General features: G+C 61.0%; 1 protein-coding gene across 3 annotated transcripts; it reads left to right on the forward strand.

The window, feature by feature from the left end:
* Positions 1-18: 18 nt before the first annotated feature.
* CRELD2 (CRELD disulfide isomerase 2) lies at positions 19-8,814 on the forward strand. 3 transcript variants are annotated; one of them, XM_077169217.1, is made up of 10 exons: positions 20-313; positions 761-843; positions 1,216-1,326; positions 2,130-2,221; positions 3,189-3,365; positions 4,013-4,108; positions 6,106-6,189; positions 7,201-7,296; positions 7,684-7,824; positions 8,526-8,814. In XM_077169217.1, the coding sequence occupies exons 1-10, from the start codon at positions 188-190 to the stop codon at positions 8,570-8,572; spliced, it is 1,053 nt and encodes a 350-aa protein (XP_077025332.1). In that variant the 5' UTR covers positions 20-187; the 3' UTR covers positions 8,573-8,814. The 3 variants fall into 3 exon arrangements, with proteins under 3 accessions (XP_077025334.1, XP_077025333.1, XP_077025332.1); XM_077169219.1 differs by lacking the exon at positions 7,684-7,824 and having other exon boundaries at positions 19-313; XM_077169218.1 differs by lacking the exon at positions 4,013-4,108 and having other exon boundaries at positions 19-313.
* Positions 8,815-23,390: the final 14,576 nt, after the last annotated feature.

A 23,390-nucleotide genomic window follows, 5' to 3' on the forward strand; every position in this document is an offset into this window, starting at 1 on the left:
GGCGGGGCGTCGCCGGCTCCGTCAAGTAGCCCCGGGAACGGCCGGAGCGGCTGCGGGCGGTGGGCGGCCCAGAGGCCGGAGCTGGGGCACCTGGTGGGTCGCCCGCGGCTGGATTCCGCGAGTGCCTTCGGCCCGGGCCTGCGCCCCCGCGTCTCCCCAAGGCTGTGCTCGGCCTCGGCACAGAGCCATGCGCCCCCCGCCCGTACCGGGGCTCTTGCTGCTGCTGCTGCTGCTGCTGCGGCCCGCGCAGGGCGCCGCCAAGACCCCAACTCCCTGCAGGCGGTGCCGGGAGCTGGTGGACAAGTTCAACCAGGTGGGCCGGGGTCCCGGGGGTTGACTGAGAGGTTCAGCCAGGTGGGTCCGGGTCCGGGGGTTGGCGGACACGTTCAATCAGTGGGCAGGGAGATGGCAGGCAGGCTCAACCAGCTGGGCAAGGTTTTCCGGGGGCATCGGGCCGGGAGCTGGTGGACAAGTTCCACCAGATGGGCGGGGGTCCCAGGGCCTGAGAGGCAGGTTCAACCAGGTGGGCTGGGGTCCCAGGGCCTGGGGGGCAGGCTCAGCCAGGTGGGCTGGGATCCCGGGATCTGGTAGGCAGGTTCAACCAGGTGGGCCTGGAGCTGGTGGACAAGGTGAACCAGATGGGCGGGGGTCCTGGGGACAGCACTGGAAGCCAGGTCGGAGTCCTCCCAGCTGTGGAACCTGAAGCCCGGGGACCCTGCCGGTTGGTGCTGAGCCCCAACTACTGACCTTTTCCTCGCAGGGGATGGTGAGCACCGCAAAGAAGAACTTTGGAGGTGGAAACACCGCCTGGGAAGAAAAGACGCTGTCCAAATACGAGTTCAGGTGGGCTTCCTGTACCTCCGTCCCTGCTTCTCTGTCCAGCTCACGGAGGGTCCTGGCTGGAAGCCTTTCTGGCCAGTGGCCTTGGGTCCTCCTCCTGGGCTGCTGGCCTGCCCCTGCCTTTTGTAAGGCTGTCCCTACCACTCAGGTGTCCCATCCCTGACCACCAACCCTGTAGCTGCTGCGTCCTTCCTGGCTCTCTAGTGGCCGGTGTCTCCTGTTTGGCTGGGTTTTCCCATGGGTCTTTCATAAACACCCGTGTTCCCCACTGCCCTGGCCCCTGGCGGGGCCTGGTGGAAGTGAGATGAGCACAGAACCCATCCAGAGGAGCTGGTGCCCTGGCCACAGGTGCTGATGGGGTTGGGGCCGTTTCAGTGAGATCCGGCTGGTGGAGATCATGGAGGGGCTGTGTGAGAGCAGTGACTTCGAGTGCAACCAGCTGCTGGAGGAGCATGAGGAGCACCTGGAGAGCTGGTGGTTGGGCCTGTGAGTACAGCCAGCCCCACACCTGTCACCCTCTGCCTTGCCCCTTGTCTCGCCAAGGCTCCGTAGATTGTGGCCAAGGCCCCCCATGGTGCTGCGTCCCATCCCCTCCCCCGACCTGGGTGGTCCTCAATCTCTTGGTCACCACTAGGATCCTCAAGAGCTTCCCGACCCATAGCCTCATAGGGCCTCCCTGCAGGAGCCCTGGGGCCACCGGCCTAGCCCCGGCACTGGCCTGACGGTGGTTACTGGGCCGCATTCTCCCTCACAAAGTCACAGTTTTCCTTTTGCAATGAGTCCTTCGGAGGGGGTGGAGAGTTGGGACCCAAGCATCCTGTGTGTGACCTCAGCACCATGGTTGACTCCAGTGCGCAGGTGTGGTGGCACCTGTTCCTGCTTTCCCCTTTCACTCTTGCTGGTTGGGGCTCTGCTGTGGGCAGCACTGACCACCCAAGTAAGCCAAGGCAGGATGGGCTTGCAGACAGCTGCGCTTGGCCATCCCTGCCTAGCCATCGCCCTAAGTGGACACCCATCCATCTGGTTGGCTCCTAACTGCACTTAGAGCCCTCTGTCTGATTGGCTCCTAATTGCACTTAGAGTCCTGAGTGCATGTGGAGCTGGGGCTCAGGTCATGATGTCTTCTGCCTCCAGCAGGGCCCCCCCACCCCTCTGGCAGGTCAGGGGAGGGTCCTGCTCACACCTGCTGCATCCACAGACTCTCGAACCCCATATCACATGCCCCGTGAAACTGTTTTTGTTTGAAGGTATTCTGTGAGTGCAACTTAATGGGCGTTTCTATTCCTTAGAAAGCAGGAGCACCCCAACCTGTTCGAGTGGTTCTGTGTGGATACCCTGAGAGTCTGCTGCTCCCCGGGAACTTATGGGCCAGACTGCCTGGGTACGCTTTTCCCTGGGGCAGCGCCGGGGGCTGGGCCTCATCCCCAAGATTCCCCGCAGACTTTGTGGTGGGTGAGACTGCAGGGACAGGGAGGGGCACTACAGAAGCAAATGTGAGGGTGCACTGGGAGTGCATGGGAACAGACCAGGGCCCGGAGTGGCCCCAGGGTCAGCCTGCGAGGTCTGGGGTGCATCTGGCCCTGGGGAGGCTCCCGGAACCCACCCCCTGCCCCAGATGATAGGGGGTACTTGTGCAGGGCTGGGTCCCTGCCACTTTTGGGCTTCAGGGAAGATTCCTGTTGGATCACCAACTGGGGTCTCATCCCTTGAACTTTCATTTCGAGGGTCTGTGGGTCTGTGGTGGCCCAGGGAGGGTTCCTGCTGACAACCCTGCCAGGGGCTGCCCCCCGCAAACTGGGCAAGGCTTCACTGGGTGGGCTGCCTGCAGCCTTGCTCCTGGGAGACTCTGCCTGGGCCCCGCCATGGCCAAGAGCAGCTGTCGCTGTGGGCAGCCTTGGCCGGGCTCTGCAGCTGCTTGGAGCTGCATGGGTGGTGTGGGGAGAAGCGTTGGTTGCCACGGAAGCCGTGGTGTGCTTTTGGTTATTACAAAACAGCCTTGCTGGTCAGTCTGGACCAAGGTCTTGCAGTCTCCAAGCGCAGATGGTGGCCGCAGCCATCTGCCACCCCCTGCCCCATCCGCACCGTGTCGGCTGCGCTGTGTGGCGATTCTCACGCGGTCCTGCACACCCGAGGCACAGGAGTCTGCCCAGAGTTACCCTGGGTCACCAGGACAGCCAAGGAGCTGTCTGCTGCTAGTCCAGAGGCCTGGGCATGTCCCCAGGGAGAAGGCCTGCCTGCCTTGGGGGTGGCCAGGGGGTTTAAGTGGTTTAAGTGTGATGCGACCTGGGGGCATTCTCCCCTGGGATCATGTGGGGCGGCCTGGTGAGATTGGGCTGTGTCTCCTAAAGAATGCCAGGGCGGGTGGCGACGGCCCTGCAGCGGGAACGGTCACTGCCGCGGAGATGGCAGCCGGCAGGGGGATGGGAGCTGCCAGTGCCACATGGGCTACCGCGGGGCACTATGCACCGACTGTGCAGACGGCTACTTCAGTTCGCTGCGGAACGAGACACACAGCATCTGTGCAGGTAACGCAGCCCTGGGCCTGAGAGCCGCGTGTGAGGGACAAGATGGGAAGGAGGTGGCAGCCCCCAGGCCTCCCGTGTACCCACTGAGCGGCCGCTGCACAAAGGGGCCTCCGCACTCTCTTCTGATCTTCCTGGCCCCTCAGGGTCTGTCGCCGACAGTGCAGGAGTGAGCCCACGGTCCCGGGAAAGGTTTCCTCGCCTCTTGCACCTCTCCCCACAGGTGGTCCCAGACTTCTGAGCACTTCGGACAGGGCCTTTGGGCTGGTACCAGGGCACTCAGACCCCAGGCAGGGCCAGGCTGGGTCCAAAGGGGAAGGTCCAGTGAGCCCTCAGGCCAGGAGTCATTTTTGCCAATTATCAAAATTGAGTTCTCATTTGCTAAGAATTTTACTGTTATTCAAAAAACCCATGTGTCATCTTACCCCTGTATTCTGTTAACGGTTTGAATCATGTGGACAGGTTCAGCTCTGGACATAATCCTACTTTCCTGGGGGTTCTCTTGTTTGTTCTCGCTCTTGTTTCTTTCCTACTGAACTTGACTTCCTAGATTCTTAAGTGGTCTTTGCACTCGTGTTTGTAACTGAGGATGGGCTTGGCAGTACTGAAGGGGCATGCCTAACCCCAGCCACCCACTTTTGGCCTTCCAGCCTGCAACGAGGCCTGCAAGACATGCTGGGGCCCCACCCACAGGGACTGCACCGAATGTGAGGTTGGCTGGGCCCGAGAGGAAGATGCCTGTATGGGTAAGAGCCTGTGCTGCCCCATCGCCACCCGGCTGCAGTGCATGTGGTGACCTCTCCGTGTGTGCAAAGGTCACACATGTGACCTGTCCATGTGTGCCCAGGGCAGGATATGTATGACCTCTCCGTCTGTGCCCAGTGCAGAATGTGTGTAACCTCTCCATGTGTGCCAGTGCAGGATCTGTGTGACCTCTCTGTGTGTGCCCAGGGCAGCATGTATCTGCAGGAAGGCACCAGAGGCCTCTGGATCTCTTGGCCCACAGGGGCTCAGAAACGGCAGCTTGGGCATGGACACGCCCCACTGCTCTTGGTCCCAGGTGGTCCTGTTTGAGGGCCGTGAGTTCACGTTGCTCAGGCCCCAAGAGCAGGTGAGGGGCTGGGGTTCGCCATCAGCCTCTCCCCCACAGCTAGTTTCTGGCTCTACCTAGAGCAGCACCCCCTCCCGCAGGGCTGGTGAGGCATCGTGGGTACGTCTGTGGTGGGGTCCCACATGCCGGCCACTGCTTACCACTGCCATTGAAACAGCCCCTTCACTGTGGGCACTGACATGGTTGGGGGGGGGGCCTGTTGCTGCATTTCACCATCCCCCCAGTTGGGCTTCACAGAAGCCACCAGCAGAGTTTGTGTGTGGGATGGGGGTGAGCTTGGCAGGATGGAGCCTGCCCCGAGCTATGTGGGGGCAGAAGAGACCTCTTGGGGACCTTCTAGCTGAGGAAGCGGGGGTGGTGAGGTGTGGGGGTTGGGAGGTTTGCACAAGAAGGAGAAGAGCTGAATCCAGGGGCGGGGGGGTTGCACAGCAGTTAGAGTGCAGGGGGGATGACACAATGGAACCAGAATCCCAGGTGGGAGGTACTAAAGGTGCAGGTTGGGGAGGCGATCTGCCTTAGGTGGGGTTGCTGGATGGAGAGGGGGCCCACAGGTCGGGGGTGGAGGCGAGGTGAGCCCATGGCCCTGTTGATTTGCTTAGATAGCATAGAGGACAGGGCAGCAGCCCAGAGATAGGTTATGGGGGCACACAGTTGTGGAGTGAGCCACGGGAATAAAAGAGCCACAGGGGATGTGCCAGGGGCAAGAGAATGGGGGGGTGAGGGGGGCAGGGGAGTTCCTCTGACACCAGGACCCTGAGCGAGCCTGCCAGCCTCTTGGGTCATGAGAGGAAGTGAGCCCATTCAGCCAGCACCCCGCCCTGCACCCTGCCCTGCAGAAAGAGGTACAGGGCCTTGTGCAGCCGAGTAGGAGAGTTGCACACCCCCCACCCAGACTCCTGGCCCTCTCAGCCCCTGGCCCCCTGTTCTAGTTTGCTAGCTGCCGGAATGCAATATACCAAAAACGGAATGGCTTTTAAAAAGGGGGAATTTAACGAGTTGCTGGTTTACAGTTCTAAGGCCGAGAAAATGTCCCAATTAAAAACAAGTCTAAAGAAATGTCCAATCAAAGGCATCCAGGGAAAGATACCTTAGTTCAAGTAGGCTGATGAAGCTAGGGTCTCTCTCTCAAGTGAGAAGGCATATGGCGAGCACAGTCAGGGCTTCTCTCTCAGCTGGAAGGGCACATGGCGAACACGGCGTCATCTGCTAGCTTTCTCTCCTGGCTTCCTGTTTCATGAAGCATCCTGGGAGGCGTTTTCCTTCTTCATCTCCAAAGGTTGCTGGCTCATGGACTCTCTGCATCTCATGGCTACATCGTTCTGCTTTCCGTGAATCTCTCTGAATCTCTCATTCTCCAAAATGTTTCCTCTTTTATAGGACTTCAGAAACTAATCAAGACCCACTCAGATAGGTGGAGACATGTCATCCCCTAATCCAGTTTAACAACCATTCTTAACTAAATCACATCATCCAGAGAGATAATCTCATTACAGTTTCAAACATACAGTATTGAATAGAGATTATTCTACCTTTATGAAATGGGATTTATATTAAAACATGGCTTTTCTTAGGGGGCATACTTCCTTTCAAACCAGCACACCCCCCCAGCCTCCGGCCCCTGCTCTCTTGTAGATGTGGACGAGTGCGCGGCCGAGCCCCCACCCTGCAGCAGTGCCCAGTTCTGCGAGAATGTCAGCGGCTCCTACACCTGTGAAGGTGCGTCCTGCAGTCATCTGCCAGGCTGCCTCTTCTATTTAAATGTTTACTTGTGACTTTTTAGCATGATTGTCACTGTCCCACCTACTTTAAACAAATCTAGGGTGGCCACACGAGTAATGGATACTTGCTGCAGAAAAATGAGAAAATTTAAATCTGTTTAAGCAGAGAAACTAGCTAACCCACAGAGCCCCGGGGGCTGGCTGCCACTGTGCTTTGACCCATCCTTCTGGACGTCTTGGTGACGGGTTCGCTTTCCAGGGTGCCTCAGTACCTGCCTCCTTGGGGACACCTTCACACAGCACGTCCTTCCCACAGATTCTTTAATGACACACAGCATGTCATTAGTTCATAATTTTCTCAAATGGTCCCTCTTGCCAAATATTTAAACAACCAGTTTCCCCCCACCAGTTATAAGTTTTGGATCTCTAGTTAAGACCTTTCACATCCTTCATTATTTCTTTGGCCTGAGGCCCACTGGGGGGGTGGCTGTCAGGGTGCACCTGGAGCCCTGTGCCACCCACAGCCAAGCTCGCCCTGGCCCTGCTTCCTAACACCACGCCGGGTCCTTTTTACTTATTTTTGTATTTGTAGTGGTTACCTTGACAGTGGAAACCTTTAGCCAGGAGCCTTGTGTGCTTCTCCATGTCTTATTCTTATCACACTCCTGATAGGCCAGCGAGCCAGTGTCGGTGAGTTTACGTGAGTTTTGTCTTGAGAAGCTCCACTGGGCCCATTTTCCACTTCAGCATAAAGATTTAAAGGAGGGTTATATTTTATTTTAAGCATGGCTTCTGCTCTGATCACCTCACCAGCACCTCCTCCAGAACATGTCTGTGGCATAAACTGAAGTTAATCTGAACTGTTGTAGGAGACACACTTTAAAATGGGGCTGAGTGCCAGCTCCTCTGCTCCACAAGGCTGCAGGCCTCTGCCCGGGGTTGGGGGTCGGGGGATGCACCTGCCCTGCAGGACGCTGACCCACGCTCTATCCTCTGCTCTCGTCCACAGAGTGTGACTCGACTTGCGTGGGCTGCACAGGCAGAGGACCAGGACAGTGTGTGGAGTGTGTCCCCGGCTACACAAAGGAGAGCGGGCAGTGTGCAGGTCAGAGGGGCTGTGGTGTGTGCAGTGCCCGGAAGCTTCTGGAGGAACCCTGTCTGGGGCTATGGGGAACAGGGTGGGGGAGCCCTGGGACTGTGCATTCATCCTGGCTCAGCTGGGCAGGCTGAGTTCTCAGTAGGGAGGCTTCCTGGGTTCCCTGTGCGCCTCTGGGCTGATGCCCCTCCCCCCCTGCTTTGCCCCCCCTCAGCTCTACCTGCTGGGGCACGGGCTGCTGGGGAGCCCTTCCCAACCTTCCCCTTGCTCAGCGCCCACGTGGTTTTCTCACCCGGCGTGAGTGCTGTGAGTGCCTTGTGAGTGAATGTGCTCCATTCCCATGGTACGCTGTTTGCTGAACAAGGCAGCTTGTAAACAGGGCCTGTTTTACCGTAGACGTAGATGAGTGCTCACTCGCAGAAAAGGTGTGCATGCGAGAGAATGAGAACTGCTACAACACCCCAGGGAGCTTTGTCTGCGTGTGCCCCGAAGGCTTCGAGGAGACAGAGGATGCGTGCTTACAGGCGGCAATGCCCAGTGAGTGGTGCAGGCCCAGGTGGTGGTGGTGGTGGGGGGGGCATCTCATCAGGGACCCTCCACGCAGGGCTGCACTCCCCCCTGCACCGGGGCTCTGTGTGCACACTGACCGCGGCCCTGGAGCCATGGTTGCTGCGTTCTGGAAGATGGTGTGTGTGCTGCTCTGCATGGGCCCTCACCCCAAGGAGGGCTCTAACATGGGAGGAGACCAAAAAGTTACCAAAAAAAAGAGCAGAAAGCTTTGAAAAAAACCAAAACCAGATAGAAGCTTAGAGAATGAAAGCTAAGGTCGGGTTCTGTCTCTTGCGAGCCAGTTATGGAGGCGCCTGCCAGCCACTGCCCTGCCCCCTTCGTCCTTCCATCGTCTTCTGTACCTGCGGCCCTGGGCTCCCAGAAAGCCACTGGCCTGTCTCTGCCTGCCCCAGCACCCCTGGCTCAGGTCCCACGTGGCCTCTGGCTGCAGCCTTGCTGGCCAACCCTCCTCAACACCCCACTTCTCAGCGTGGCAAGGGGCTGTCATCCCCCAGCAGCTGGGTGGGTGGGCAGGTCTAGGGTCGGGCCAGTGGAGTCCCCCCAGGGCCGAGGGTGGTGCAGGGCATACTGCCATCCCCGTGCTCTGGGCTGAGGGTCCCCATAAAGCCCCGTGGGACCCCAGGGCCTTGCTGCGGGGTTTCCCAGGATGTGTTTGTATTTCCCAACAGAAAGCACAGAAGACCCAGCCCCAACCCCGCCCCATGAAGATTTATGACGTGGTCCAGAACTGGAAGATGCCAGCCCCCACCTCCCCTTAAATTATTGAGGCTGCAGCCCATGCCGACTCCTGTGGAACCCCCTTCACCTTGGTGGCTGTTCTGTGGAGAAACCACCTGCCTCGAACATCTGACACTCATTCGGCCCTCAAATACGCTGCATTTCGTGGTTGTTCTTAAACAGATGCATCTATTTTGATACCGTTCTTTATAATAAAATTGGCCATCAGAGGTTTCAGGAGCAGAAGGTGTAGACTCGGCTCACTGGAAAGCAGACACTCCAAGCCCACCTGCTGGCCTCACGTACGCATTTGTGCTGGGCTCTGCCGGCTCTCCCCTGCTTGTGCCCAGGAGGATGCCCAAGTGCCATGTGGTGTGTGCTGCAGGAGAGGCTCCACATGGCCTGGCAGGGGGCTCCACATGGCCTGCCATGGGGGTGCGGGCTCCACGTAGCCTGGCATGGGGGTGTGGAGCTGCATGTGGCCTTGTGTGGGGTTTGGCCTGTGTGTGCTTGGGAGCCGAGGCCAGCATGGGTCAGTGGTGGTAAGCCCTGGGGCCCGCCCTCCTGCAAGGGGAAGGATGAAGGGGTCTGGGGAGGGGGTGCACCTGGCCATGCCCACCTCCCCTGGGTCCCCACTCTAGGCTTGCATGGTGGCTCAAGTGTATGGAGGACAGGAGGAGGGGACACTTCTGGGGAGATGGGCTGGTCCCCACTTGCTGCCCCCTTGGGACTCTGGCCCACGAGGCTCCCCTGCAGGTGGGTGGGTGACTGGTGGTGAGTGTTCTGGGCTCCATGCCTGAAGTGGGGGACCCAGCCAGAGAGGTTGGGGGCGTGGGTGGGCCTGGAGAGATATGAGCTCTGAGGGCAAAGGAACCTGATGTGGGGGGGACTATGAGGGGTCAGGGCTGAGCCCTAAGAACCCACATTTGGGGACCCCTGGGGCGTGAGGCAGGTGGGGGGGAGGAGGAGCGAGAACATGGGTATACCTGCCAGTGCTTGGGGGAGGGGTAAAGGGGGAGGCAGTGGGGGAGGCTGGGGGCAATATGCTGGGGTGGTCCTCCTGGCCCAGGGCACAGCGGGGCAGGGCCCGGCCAGCTCCCTGGCAGTGTCACCCCTTTCCAGCCTGGAGTTCAGAGAGTCCCCATGTCCTCTGCCTGCTGTGGGGACTAGGCAGCCATCACGAGGTGCCATGTTTCACAGTGCGCACACAGCCACCAGGTGGGCGGGCATTGCGGGGAGTGGCACAACTCCAAGAGAGGCCAGAGGCAGGGGGTTGGTTGAACCCTCCCCAGGCATGTGGTCTTGGACGGAGGTGGTGAGGAGTGTGGGGGCAGGTGTGCGTGGCTGTGACCAGGGCGCCCCGGGAGGCCGTGTGCCAGAGAGACCCCACTGTGGAGACCCCTGCATGGAGATCCCTGGCCCTGCAGTCGGGCCCTGTGGGCGGGGCTAAAGCACAGAGCCGGGAGCTTGGAGGACTTTGGAGTGGGTGCCAGGGCTGTCCCCTGGGAAGGCAGGTGGACAGGTCCTGGGTGGACTTCCCCTTCCCCTTCCCCTTCCCCTTCCCCCAGCACTGTCCTCATCAAAGGTCCTTCCCCAGCTGGTGTGGACGCCTCGGGCGTTGCCTGCCCTGGGCCTGGAAGGAGTCATCTGCCCCCAGCTCTTGGGATGGCTGTGGGGTGGGAGGGGCATCTGGGACAGGGCCCGCAGGCCGTGCTGGGGCCTCTGCTGCATCAGCAAGGGTAACCTGTTCTCTTCATTGCTCTCCTTCCTAGGCTGCTCCAGACTGAGACCCCCACACCGCCGGCATGGGTCTTGCCCCACTGTACAGGATGTCTGGCCACATGGGCCCAGCTTTGGGCTCCCTGCTCTGTGCCCAGCTGGGGAGGACCCCTAGGGGAGAGGGCATTGACTTGGTGCCGCTGGTCTTTAACTGTGTATCTGTGGGTGGTCCCCAGGCCCACACCCCTGTCGTCTTCCTGGCTCTCAACTGCAGACAGACCTGATCTGGTTTCTCTTGTCTCCCTGGCTGCCAAGAAACTCAGACCTCTAAGCCTGGGTGCCTGGTAGGGGTGGAGCAGCCTCTTCTGTCTGTCCTGCCTTTGCTTTCCTTTATCCTCCACCGCCCCCCCCCCCCCCGTACAGGTTTCCTGCTCCTTGGTGGGCTTCCCAGTCCTTGGTGGGTTTCCCAGTCTCTGAGGCCTCCTTCAGTCAGGCTGGACATGGTCGATAGAGGGAAAGCCCTCTGGGGACACTGGGTGCTGCTGCCCTTTGCCTTTCTGTGCTGAGCCTCTCTCTGTGGCCTGCTCTGTTACTTCGCCTTCTGCTGTGGCTTCTCGCACACCGTCCCATGGCAGCAACCTCGCCACTCAGCTGAGCCCTTCCCTGAGTCTCTGTCTGGACAGGGGTCCAGGAGGCTGCCTGGGGTAGGGGGTGCAGGGACCTATCCTCGGTCCCTACAGCCACATTCCTACAGTCTCCACCTTGGCTCTGGAGGTCCGGGCATTTCGAGGACCCCTGCCTGCTCTCCTGGCCACGTGCAGGCCTTGAAGCCCGGTGGGCACTGCAGGGCTCCCTGGAGGACCAGACACGGTGGGCCTCAGGGGGCCGGGCGCTGTAGTCAAATGGGAAGGGCAGGACAGCCCCGACCTGGGCAGTGCTGGGGGAGAGCCAAGCCGTCTTTCCCCCAGGCCTGCGGCCAGCTGTGGCCAGCTCCCTCCCCCAGGCTGCAGGCGCCCCAGAGACTGGGCTGCTGGGCGGAAGTTCCCAGGGAGGGGTCCCTCAGCCAGGCGCACGGGCAGGGTCCGGTAGGGGCTGCGAGGGTATCCTACAGGCCTGGCCGGGCACTGGTGGCCCCCAGGGGGCGCTGCAGGACCACACCCGTTCTGCCCAGAGCCTGGCCCAGAAGCACAGGGGTGACTCTGGCCACAGCCACGCCCCCCCAGGTCTTCCTGCTTGGGTTCCTTCTGGTACCCAGGCAGGGCCCTCTCTGCCCAGGGCTCAGGGTGCAGGCTGGTGTGTAGCACCCCTCCTCGTCCTTCTGGGTAAAGGAATCCCGCCCCCGGCCATACCTCTTGCGCTCTCCCAGGTGCTGGCCTCTGCTGCCCCCTGACCCTCAGAAAAAGGGGCTATGGTCCCATAAGTCGGGTGAGGAGGGGGCAGCCCGGGACTGCAGGGAGGGCGGCTCCCCAGGAAGACCAGCAGGCCCCCCCACCTCCGTGGGTGGCGCCTGTCACAGTTGGCCCCAGGGAAACTTGAGCGGGAGGTTACTGGGAGGTGGTTCTTAAGGGGCAGCCCCAGACAGTGGGGATCAGGGCCCTGGGTTCTCACAGTCCAGCCCACACCCCGGATCCCTTCACCAAGCCTGCAGGGCAGCTCTTCGTGGCTCCCATAGGGGCCAGGGACCTTGGGAGAGGAAGGTCAGTGGCTGATGGCCTCAGGGCCACCACAGTGCCTGGGCACTACCCACTGTCCTGCCTGGAACCCCGCCCATGGCTCGCTTGCGGGGCTCCGGAGGCCGGCGCCTGGGGCAGCCACGCCTGCCGGCACCGTGGGCAGTGAGCTCAGGCAAAGGGTGCTGAGACGACAAGGCAGAGCTCCAGCCCCTGTCCCATCACCTGCCTTCCAGTGCTGCCCACAGGCTCCAGGCCCAGGGAGCCTGCAGTCACTCTTGCCATGTCCCTCAGGGAGGCAGAGTCCCTCAGGGAAGCAGAGTCTTGGGCAGTGTGGCCTCCTAGGGTCAGCCGAACCCCCAGCCCAGGTGTACGTGCCCTTGGGGAAACTGCAGCACACCTGGCCTCTGCTGCCTCCGCTTGGTGGGCAAGAGGCTGTACCCTGCCCTGACAGGCCAAAAGCTTCTGGAAAGGGAAGGTATAAGTGCCCAGGGCCTTGCCCATGCCTGTTCTTGCTTGTGGAGACCCGCCCTTTCAGGACAGCCCCCCAAGAACGATCTCAGATGTAGGCAGGGCTGATGCCATGAGACCTTAGTGGGGAGTCCACTGGGATCCTGTGGGCAGGGAAGACGCAGGCCAGACCCCACAGCCAGCACTGCCGTGCCCCCCCCCCACCCCGTCAGTGGGGTGCCCTGCTCCCAGGGGCTGGCTCGTCCAGCAAGGGGCGCCTTTTGGGGCATCTCAGGCCGGCAGGCAGGCTGTGCTCTTCTCAGCCCAGTGTTCCATACCTCTGCCCTGCACTCGTGGTGGGGTCGGCAGGGACCACCGCCAGGCCAGGCGGGAAGCCAGGTGGGGTCAGAACTTTTGGCTGGGGTGAGCACCCCTGGTTTCTTCAGCACTGGCTGCCTGGTCACCCTCCCCCCATGCTGGTCCACAGCCTGTCCTCAGGTCCCTCCAACCTCACTGCTCAGGGATGAGGAGGCCCCCTGTTTTCTGCACCAGCACCCACGCTCTCCCTGTCACAGCTTCTCCCCATGGACCAGGCTGCGAGGGTCGCAGCAGAGCTTCCTGCCCAGCGCATCCCGCCCGCCCCGCCTCCCTGGGCCTTCAGGAAGTTTCTCCCACAGCTGCGGCACACCCCAACATTCTGTCACCCAGCCTGTGCGCCCACACTCCTGGGACCCCAAGGGTGTCCACGCACCTGCTGTCCTCACCTGACCCTCAGAACCAGCCACAGACCTGGCCTGCCTCCTGCCATGGCTGCTGCCCTCCATGGGGTGCACCCGTCCCCCCACCAGCCTGCGCCCCCCCAACCCAGGACATGTGACCACTTAATCCCTGTTCCAGGCAGAGTGGGCAGGTCCCACAGCTACTCATCCCACCCCCCAGGTCCTGCCCTCTGTGTCTTTCCCACTGGGTTCCTGGCCTCCTCCTAGACTCCTGCTTTTCCTTGTCCTCCTCCTGAGCATCGACGGGGTTCCCACAGCCACCCCATGAAGTCGTTGGCAGGCTGTGGCTGCCCATGTTCTTACAGGAACCGCTGGGCTCAGGGCCTCCCGTTGAGACCCCAGTGGACCCGCAGTGAGAGTTTGCCGGGTGTGGGAGGCTGTGCCAAGAGTCCAGCAGCCTGCCCTCCCCTCCCCTCCCCTTCTCTCACCAGACCCCCTCCACCCAGGGCGGCCTCCAAAAGGTGCCCTGCTCAGTGTGCGGAGCTCAGGGAGGGGTGAGCACTCGTATTCTGGAGGGGCCAGTAGGATGGCACGCGGTGAGAGGCTGCGGGGGGCACAGAGCAGGGCAGGCCGCAGGGACAAGGGGAGGTGGATAGCTGCAGAGGCGGAAGGGGAACGGGGGGGGGGGGGGGTGCCTTGGCCTCCGACCCCTACACGCTCAGGCGCTCCCAGCGCAGCGCCCCCAGCTTGGAGCTCACCTGGGCGCCTCCAGGTCGACCCCCGCCGAGGGGTCTGCTAGCCTTCGTGCCCTTACTCCCTCCAGGTGGGAATGGGGGACCAGGCAGCACTCGAGAATGCGCCCGGCGGGGGTGGGGCGGGGCAACATCCCCGTGGACGTAGTTTAGCCCTCCTGGAGCCCCCACGGCTCGGGGCCAACTGGGCCCCTAGAACCCCCACACACACTGCGCTCCCAGGCCCAGCCCCACGCCCTTCTTGCCAGTCTGCTGCCGCGGAGGCCGCCGAGAGCAGTTTAATGGGAGGGTGGGGGCAGCGCGGGATGCGGACCGCTCCCCGGGCGCTGCTGCGGGGAAGCACGGGGCGGCCCTGCTGGGAAGGAGGCGGCGCCCGGAAGCCGCCGGGGCTTTCCCCGCGGGTGCGGGCGCTCCCCCCACGTGGCCTGGCGGGGGGAGGGTCGGGACCGCCTGGCCCGGCTTACGTGTCCGGGAGGCCAGTCCCGCGTCGGCGGCGCCTATACCCTTGGCGGGAGCTAATCATGCAGATGCTGGCGGTGGGGTCCCCAGCACAGCCGTCACGGCCTTCTTGGAAAGCCTTTGGCGACAGGTGTCAATCGCGCGGGAGGCCTTAGGCGCGTCACTGCTTTCGCAGGAAGTTTTACTGGAGGAAACAAGCCGGAGCAGAGCTGTGCATGATGGGCCCAAGTTCAGGGTGGGGCCCGGCCCTGTGCCGGGGTGAAAAAGAGCTCTGCCCTGCACGGTCTACACGGAGGTCCCCCCAGTCTGCACCCAGGACCCCCGACGGGAGGCTTTGCCCGGCCTGATGTGTGACCCTACCCTGGAGGGAGCTGCCCTGGCCTGCCCGCCCCAGCCATCAGCTCCCTGCTGGGGTGGCAGGACAGTTTGGGGAGGACCCCCCCGCCCCCCTCCCCTGCCTTGGGGCCAGACCCGCCAACAGGGGCCAGCCCTGCTTAGGCATTGCCTCCTGGAGGTCATTCAGTGCCTCCGGGCAGGGGAGGGGTGCTCAGGGATGCCCACCCACGAGGCTGTCCCCAACTTCAGCCACACCTTCAGTGGGTTCTGAATTTTCTACACCAAGTTGGTATCACTTTTGTAGGTTCATAAAGTCACCAGGGAGTGAACTCCAGTGAGAGGGAGAAGGGACTGGGAGCCAGGGGCCCTGTCAGGAGTGGTCACCTGCCAGCGGTGACCCTCCCCCACCCCGCCCCAGCCCTATGACCTGGCGGCCCAGGACAGTGTCCACCTCCCTCCACCACCTCCCCACCTTACCACCACATCTCTGCCCCACGTCACCCCTGGGGACCCACCATGGGCCTCGCAGGCCCAAAGCCCCAGAGCTGCCCTGGATGAGGCCACCTGCACCTGGCTGTCGGTGGACCAGTGGGGCCCAGAGGTGCCACCCCATGGGCACCCTGAGTCCGGCCCCACCTCCTCACCTCTGCCCTCCCTCAGACCGACCCCCATTGGCGCCCCACCTGGGTCTGGCCACCCACCACCCTCGCACTGCTGCCTGCAGCCGCAGCGGACAGGCCCAGGTGAGGCCAGGACAGCCTGTGTGCCTGCCAGGGCCTGGGGAAGCTGATTTCAAACCCGCTGCCCACACTGCATAGAGGTGGGCACTGCCCAAAGGGAACCCACAGCTACCCTTGGCCTCTCCTGTGCTGGGACCTGAGACCCAGGTCGGGAAGGGACAAAACTCGGCACCCCCTACCCGTTCCCCATCTGCTAAGCCCTCTTCCCGCTGTCCCCCTCCCATAGCACTGCCTGACCTCCCCCCATCGGCACATCCTCCTTAGGGGCGGGGGGGCTGGAGAGGAGCTGGGGGACCACCTGGAACCCACCCCCCGCCCAAGCCAGCTGCCCCCGGGTGAACCCTGGCCAGTGCTGTTGAGAAAACAGCAGCTCTTGTCCACTGTGGGGTGGGCCTGGGGTACCAGCCGCGGGTGTCTCCAGGCAGAGGATGGCACACCCCCAACCCCTGCCCCCACCCCCACCCCACCCCCGCCACAGCCAGCGTAGCCAGCATTGTGCATTCACCCTGGCCTGGCTATTAATAGCCGGGCCTTGGCCCACAGAGCCACTATAAATAGCCCCCCCACTACAGCCCCTCACACTGGGCCCCTTCAGGCACCCGCTGCCCGCCTCTGGCCACACAATTGCCCACACAGGCCACACACTGGCCCACTCAGAACCATGCACACCCGGGCCCCGTGCCGCTCTGTCCCGCCAGTGCCCAGAGGGACACAGTCGGCCCCTGCCCTCCAGGACTCACCTGCCCTCAGCCAAATCCCCCTCCCCCCACCGCACACCCTGTGTGGGACCTCTGGGGGGGCTGTTTTCACCTTGTGCCAGTGCTCATGAGGCCCCCCAGCCAAGCAGGCCTGGAGCACACATTCTGGCACTTTCCTTTCCTGAGTCTGAGTCTGGCCTTTGACTCCTGGAGGGTCTCCTCAGGAACACAGATCAGAGGTTCTCTCTGACCCTTGGCCTTTTCATCTGAGGAACAGGCTCTAGGATGTCCACCTAGTGAGCACCTGGGGCAGCTCCCCCAGCCAGCATGGTGTTCCCAGCCAGCTTGGAGGGGGCTCCACCTGCAGGAAGGCCCAGGGTTCCTGCTGGACCCTCTGCCCTGGGCACTGCTGGGCCAGACCTTGAGGCATCCAGGGCTCTGCCAACCTCTCCACCTCCCCACTGCCCCGACTCCAGGTCCTCGCGGACCCCAAGGCCAGCCCTGCTGTTGCCTACCCCAAAGGCAGGCCCCCTGAATTCCCCTTTGCCTGAAGGCCCTTGGCCTTGTGGCAGGGGTGACAGGGTGTCCCATGGCCCAGGAGCTCCTGCCCTCTGTTCCCCATCCTGCCTGGTGGCAGCAAGGGACAGGATGGGGGGCTGGGGGCTGCTGCTGTCACTGTGTCCGGAGGAGGGAAGGAAAACAACCCTGTTTACAGAAAAGGCGAGCCCGCTGCGGCCCGCCCGCCTGTGGGGGACAGAGGCTCTTTGTTGGGAAAACAGGAAGCCAGGATTTCCAGGAGCTGCCGGGCCACCCGCCGGCCGCCTGTCCCAGCTTCCGCCGATTCCCAGCAGCCTCTGCCAGCCACCAGCTGTCCCCCATCCACTTGTCCTTCTGTCCTTCTGCCTGTAGGGCTCACCACCCAGGCTTTGCGCTTTGGGACAAAGCATTTCGTCGCCCCTCAGCCCCACATTGGGAAGGGGGCTTCGGGGAGCAGGAGCCCAGGGTCACGCAGGACAAACACCTTGGTGCCCATTGGGGGCCTGACTTCTGCTGGACCCAGCCTGGACCCTGAGCCTCCCACAGCTGACTTGCACGGGACACCGACAGTGGGGCTGAAAGAGCGGGCCCATGGGCCCAGGAATGCACTGCCCCGCTGCCCCACACCACCCCCACAGCGTGCCCGCCATGGCGGGGCTACCGCACACAACACACACTCACACTCATGCATGCAGACACCCACCCGCACGCAGAAATACACACATGCATAGGGACACACATGTACACTCGTGCACACTTGTGCGCAGCCCACAGCAGACACACGAGTGCCCGTCCTCAGCAACCCCCCGGGTGGCATCTCAAGGGCACATACGGCCCACCCTCCCCCCAGGGAGCTCACCCCTGCCAGGTCGGCCCCACCTCTGCAGCTGGGAAGCGCGGCAGGGGGACTGTGTTGTGGTAGGGGGCAGCACACCGAGGCAGGAGTCTGCCCATGTTGGGGAGGGGCTGCCCGGCCAAAAGTCATCCCTCCTTCCCCACCAAAGGCTTCTGTTCCTTCACACTCCCCACCTCCCATGCAGATACAGACATCCATCCCAGAAGCGTGTCCTGTACCGGGGGGGGGCTGGGCCAGGGACTCTCACAAGCCCTGTCCCCACAGCCCCCTTGGCTGGTGGAAGGTCAAGCTTTAGATCCTACCTCCAGCTGCTCTGGGCCTTCCAGTTATTCTTTCTTCCATTCAACATCTCCTGAGGGAAGAGCGGCACCTGGGCCTTGGGGAGCTGGGCTGCCGCCCCAGGGCTGACGTTTGCTGATGGGGGGGGCCTGAGCATGGGAGAAGCCCACTCAGGTCCTCGGGTTGGGGGACATGGCGGGGAGATGAGCAGTGGGGGAACATGATGGGCTTCCTCAGTCCCCAGGGCCTCGGCTGCAGCAGGGATGGCTTATAGGCTCATTGGGGGCTGGGCAGCAAGGAGACAGCTTAGCCCCTGCCCTGGCCCCCAACGGTCTGTCCCAGCTCCTGGCTGGGCACTGACCCCCAGCCTGGCCCCCGCCTGACACACGGGGGCCCAGTTGGGATTGTGGAACAGAAGGACAGGAGTGGGGCCATAGAGAATGCTGAGAGGCCCCGGGGGTCCCCCTGCCCTGGCTTGGGCAAGTCCCTCCCCTGCCTTCCCAGTCCCACCCTGTTCTGGGGGGCACAGGGTTGGGGTGAGGGGGTGGCAGGGCTGCCAAGAGGTCGGGGGCCCATGGCCCCTGGGGGTCTTGTCTAGGTCCTGAGTGGGATGGGTGGAGCCCCTCGGCTGCTGGGTGGGTGCTAGTGTGCCAGGGCAGCTGCCAGAAAATCCCCTCCTGAGATGCAGGCTTGGCGCAGCATGGGACAGGGTGAAGGGGGTGCCAGAGTGCAGGGGCTTGCTGAGATGATGACCAGGCTCGGGGTCAGGGAGCAGGAGGAGCTCACTCTCAACGAACGAGCTGACCTTGACGCCCCCAAACAGAGGGACCCCTCCAGGAGCATGTCAGCATTGGCCCCTCCTTCCATGGGCAAAAGTGGGGGATGGCAGACAGAGAGCTGGATCTGGAACCCTGTTGGGATGGGGGCTGGGAAGGGGGGCCTCAGTGCCCCTAGCCCCACAGCATACAGGGGGCCCACAGCCTCTTCTCCAGCAGCCTAGGCCCCTCCAGGACAGTGGCTGGTCTGGTCACCAGGGGCCCAGCAGCCAGGCTGGACCAGGCTGTCGGAGCAGTGGGGCTCGGTGGCTTGACACCCCTGAAGGCCACGCCTCAGGAGGGTCCTGACCTGAACAGAAGGCACGCCCTGCCCACCCAGGGGGCACAGGGGGTGGGGCTACTGGAAGGGGATGAGCAGTTTTCAAAGGCCCGGGAACCTGCAGCAGGTGGGAAAAGGCAGGGAGGCCAGTGCTGCCTCAGCAGCACCTGTAGAATGAGGAGCCAGAGGGCGCCAGCTGGCCTGCTCATGAGATAAGAAGGGGGCACTGAGGGGCTGGCCACTGGACTGTAGGACACTCAGCCAGGAATCCACCCCCTTACCCACCCATGGTATGCCCATCTGTCCCTCTGCTCATGTATCCAGCCCTCCAGCCATCTGCAGTGCTGGGGACCCAAGAAGCTTCCCAGAAGTGTTCACTTAATGGTGAATGAATGAATGAACGCACCCATCTGTCCACCCACCTGTTCTTCCTTCCTTGCATTCATAGCACTGGCATTGAGTGAACTCTCAGGAAAGACTTGCTTATTGCCTGATGGATGAATGAGTGGGTGAGTGAGTGAGCAAGCAGGTGAGGGAGGGAATGAGTGAGTGAGTGGGTGAATTAGTGAGTGAGCAAGTGAGGGAATGAGTGAGTGAGCAAGGGGATGAGTGAGCAGGTGAATGAGTGAGAGAATGAGTGAACAAGTGAATGAGTGAGTAGGTGAGTGAGAGAATGAGCAAGTGAGGGAATGGATGAGTGAGTAAGGAAGTGAGGCACTGAGCAGGGGATTGAATGAAGGAGCTAACGGGTGAGTGTGTGCCTTGGCGGGCCTGCCTGGCACCCATTCCCTGCTGCCTGCCGTGGGTCTCCTGGGCCCCTCCCCATCCCAAGCAAACCGGGGTGCGTGTGGGAAGGAGGCAGTCCCCAGGGCTGAGCGTGTGGTCTGCGTGGGGGTGTGTGGGGAGCCCACAGACCCTGCCTCCTGCCTCCTTGGCTGAGGACACAATGCCGTAGCCAACCCCTGCTCCCGCCCCCAGACTTCTCTCCCCTGGGCACAGTGGGTCAGGCTGGGTTGGGAGTGGGGACCAGCCCCTTGGGCATGAGCTGGGTCCACAGACACGATCCACTGGGAGGGCCCCCTGGGGGTGTTAAGGACCCATGTTCGCCCACCAGATCCCAGACCCACAGCTTCGCTCACGTCGGGGCTGGGCCGACCTGCCTGTCACTGTGGGAGGAAGTAGACAGGGTGGGGAGACGGCCCCTGGGGGTGGGGCCCAAAGCATCTGCTGCCCACCCAGGTGCGGTTGAGGAAGGGTCCTCGAGACTTGAACTCTGGCTCCTCTTGCCTGGAGGGGTGCAGGACTGTGGAAGTCTTTTAAAGCACCTCAGAAGCTTCAGAGACTCCCTGAAAATCAGTCCTGGCCACTTGTCCCTCAAGCCCCCCACCCAGGGCAGCTACCTGTGGTGTGTGGGGGTGGGCTGGGGCCGGGGAGGTGTCCCTGTGGTCTGGGGCCTAGGACTGCTTGGCTACTGGCCGTTGACCCTTGGGGGGCACATGGCCCGTAGGCCATCCAGGCTCCCTGGGACAGAACTGCTCTGTGCCTGGCATCCTCCCTGTGCCCTCCAAAGGGCTGGACTAGGACCCCTCCTGGACCAGGGTCCCCTGTGTGCCGCAGGGCTCCTGGGATTGCCCCCCAGGCATGTTGAGAAAGTAGGTTTCCCCGTGAAGTAGAGCACAGGACTGCCGGTCTCTGAGGCTGTGCTCGGGAAGGGGGCTGGAGCTCCCAGTGACCAGCGGGGAAAGCCAGGGCAAGTCCTCCACATCGCTGTCAGAGGGTGCAGCCAGCAGCCCTGCCCTGCCCTGCTGGATGTGAACAGGGTGCTATCTAAACACGGTCAGGGACCAAGAGGTCTCAGACATAAAAAACACAATAGAAGAAAAAAGCAGCCAATGGAAGGCTGGAAGTTAAATTGAGAAAAAGTCCCCCAAAGTAGGGAAAGATGGCAAAATGAAAATAAGAGAGAAAAGATTAGAAATTTCACTGCCTGTCCAGTAGGTACAAATAAGGGTTCCAGGAGAGAGCTGAGAAAATGGAGGGGAGGGATTGTCCAAGAAATAGGACAATTCCACTTGCAGGGCTTGAGTTTCAGATAGAAAGGGTCCAGCAAAGCAATCTACCAAGGTCCGCTGAGGCAGCAGTCCGGCCAGGCCAGTTTCCCAGAGAGGACAGTCTGATGAGAGTAGGGTTGGAGCGGGAGGGATCTCCTGGGGGAGGGGCACAGGGTGAAGGTGCTCCTGAGACTGGGTTGGCAGTCATGGGGGTGAGAAGAGGGACGGGGCTGCCAGGCCAGCCCCCATGCAGGTGGACATGACAGTGTGAGGAGTGGACAGGCAGGGGCATGCAGCCCCATGGGGGTGGGGGTAGCTGTGCTGCAGGCCCAGGGCACCCAGCCCATCTCCATGCCACCCCAGTTTACCCCTTGCCCATGCATTTCCACTTTTCCACCCAACCTGGGGGAGCGGCCCCAATGCCCATTTGTCCTCCTTCCTGAGGGGAAACTGAGGAAAGGGAGATTGTGGGACAAAGGATAGCCCTGGTGCTGGAGTGGACCTGGGCACCCATTGCCTGCCCACTCCTCTGTCAGCTGCCACCAAAGCCAGGCTGGGGTGTCACCTAGTGGGGTGACCCAGCCCCTATCCCTGGGGTGCCTGGCCTGGTGTTACTCCCTTCTCAAGCCACTTGCTGCCTCTGTCCATTCACAGTCAGGGTGGGGTCTGAGAGGTGGGCGTCCAGGACCCTTCACTGCATGGTGGACATGAGAGAGTGACCAGGAACTGCTTGTCATCATGGCTCCTCCCTGCACCCTCCTTGCCCCACAGGTGAGAGCAACCTGGTCTCCTGAGGGTCAGGGCTGGGCACTCACAAGGGGCTCTGCCAGCTGCTGTTCCTGGGCACGAGCATCCAGAGGCAGCCCTGGATTGATTTCACTGGGACTTTGCTGTGTCTCCTCATGGAAGTGTGCCTCCTTGGGCATGAGGACTTACAGCTCTGTAAAGCCCAGGGCTGTAGGGACAGCAAGTACAGGCTGCCCTGAGGGCCTTTGGGTACTGGCAAGGGGGCCACTCCTGCTTCCTTCCCTGGGGGCTAGTACCGTACCAAGGTCTCTGATGCAGGCAGCAGGGTGGTGGCCAGAACTCCAAGGCACTGCAAGACCAGTATCACATGCTGAGAGATTCCACGTCCCCTTGGGCTCTGCATCTAGGTGCAAGAAAGTGAGCACATAACCCCGGAGCAAAACCACAATGTCACTCATGGTCTGTCCCATGGAGGCGTAGGGGTCAGATCCTCTTTCTTGACTGGTATAGAAAAGAATGCACCCAGCACCAAGCCCCTGAGACAGCTAACCTACCCTCAGCACCATCACTCCTGGGGGCAGGCCACATGGGTGAGCCTGTGGGCATCTGCGGCTGTTCCCCAGGACCCGTAGGGTTTCCGCAGGGCCCAGCCTGTTGGATTAAATGGAGATACGAGGGGACACCCTCCCAGACCTCTTGGATCTCTCAGAGTGCGCTCATCCCTCACACCACCACCCCGGAATGACACTCTGTTTACTACTTACTACCTTACTACATCCGCTGGGCTGTTCCAATGTGATAGCCCTGCAGGCTAAGAACCCAGTGTGCTGACAGCTGGAAACCCAAACGCTCATGCCAGATTCAAAATTAACCCAAAATGGATCATAGACCTAACAGTAAGAGCAAAAAGTATAAAACTCTAAGAAGAAAACCCGGGAGTAAATATTCATTATGGTTTTGGATGAGGCAAAGCCTTTTTAGACATAATGCAAAAAGCACAAATGACAAAAGAAAACATAGATAAATTGGACATCATCAAAATTAAAAATTTTTATCTTTCAAAGAATACCATAAAGAAAATGAAATGACAATCTACAGAAGGAAAAATACATTTGCAAGTCATATATCTGATAAGAGTCTGGTATCAAGTGTATATAAAGAACTCTTACAACTCAATGAGACCAACAGAAACCAAAAACCAATCCAAAAATGGGCAAATGGCTTGAAGAGACATTTTCCAAAGATGATGTACAAATGGCCCACGAGCACATGAATAGATGCCAACACCATTCGTCCTAAGGGAAAGGTAAACCAGAGCCACGGTGCGGTACCACATCACACCCACTGGAATGCTATAATGATAATAACACAGAAAATGACAAGTGCCGGTGGGATGTAGGAAACTGGAGCCCTTGCGTGTTGCTGGCGCAGCTGTGGTGGACAAAAGTTTGGTGGTTTCTCAGCCAATCAAACATAGACTTACCATGTGACCTGGTAATCCCACTTCCAAGTATAGACCCAGGAGATTTCAAAACAGGAGCTCAAACAAATACTGCTGCAGCAGTGTTAGATTATAGGAGCACTGTTCATAATTGTCAAATGTTGTAAATGACCCGCGTGTCCCTCAGCAGATGATTGGATAAATAAATCGTGGTCCATCCACACTCTGGAATCTTAGCCTTAAAATGGGATGGGGTTCTGATACATC

The sequence above is a fragment of the Tamandua tetradactyla genome, chromosome 7, assembly GCF_023851605.1.
Source record: "Tamandua tetradactyla isolate mTamTet1 chromosome 7, mTamTet1.pri, whole genome shotgun sequence".
NCBI lineage: Eukaryota > Metazoa > Chordata > Mammalia > Pilosa > Myrmecophagidae > Tamandua > Tamandua tetradactyla.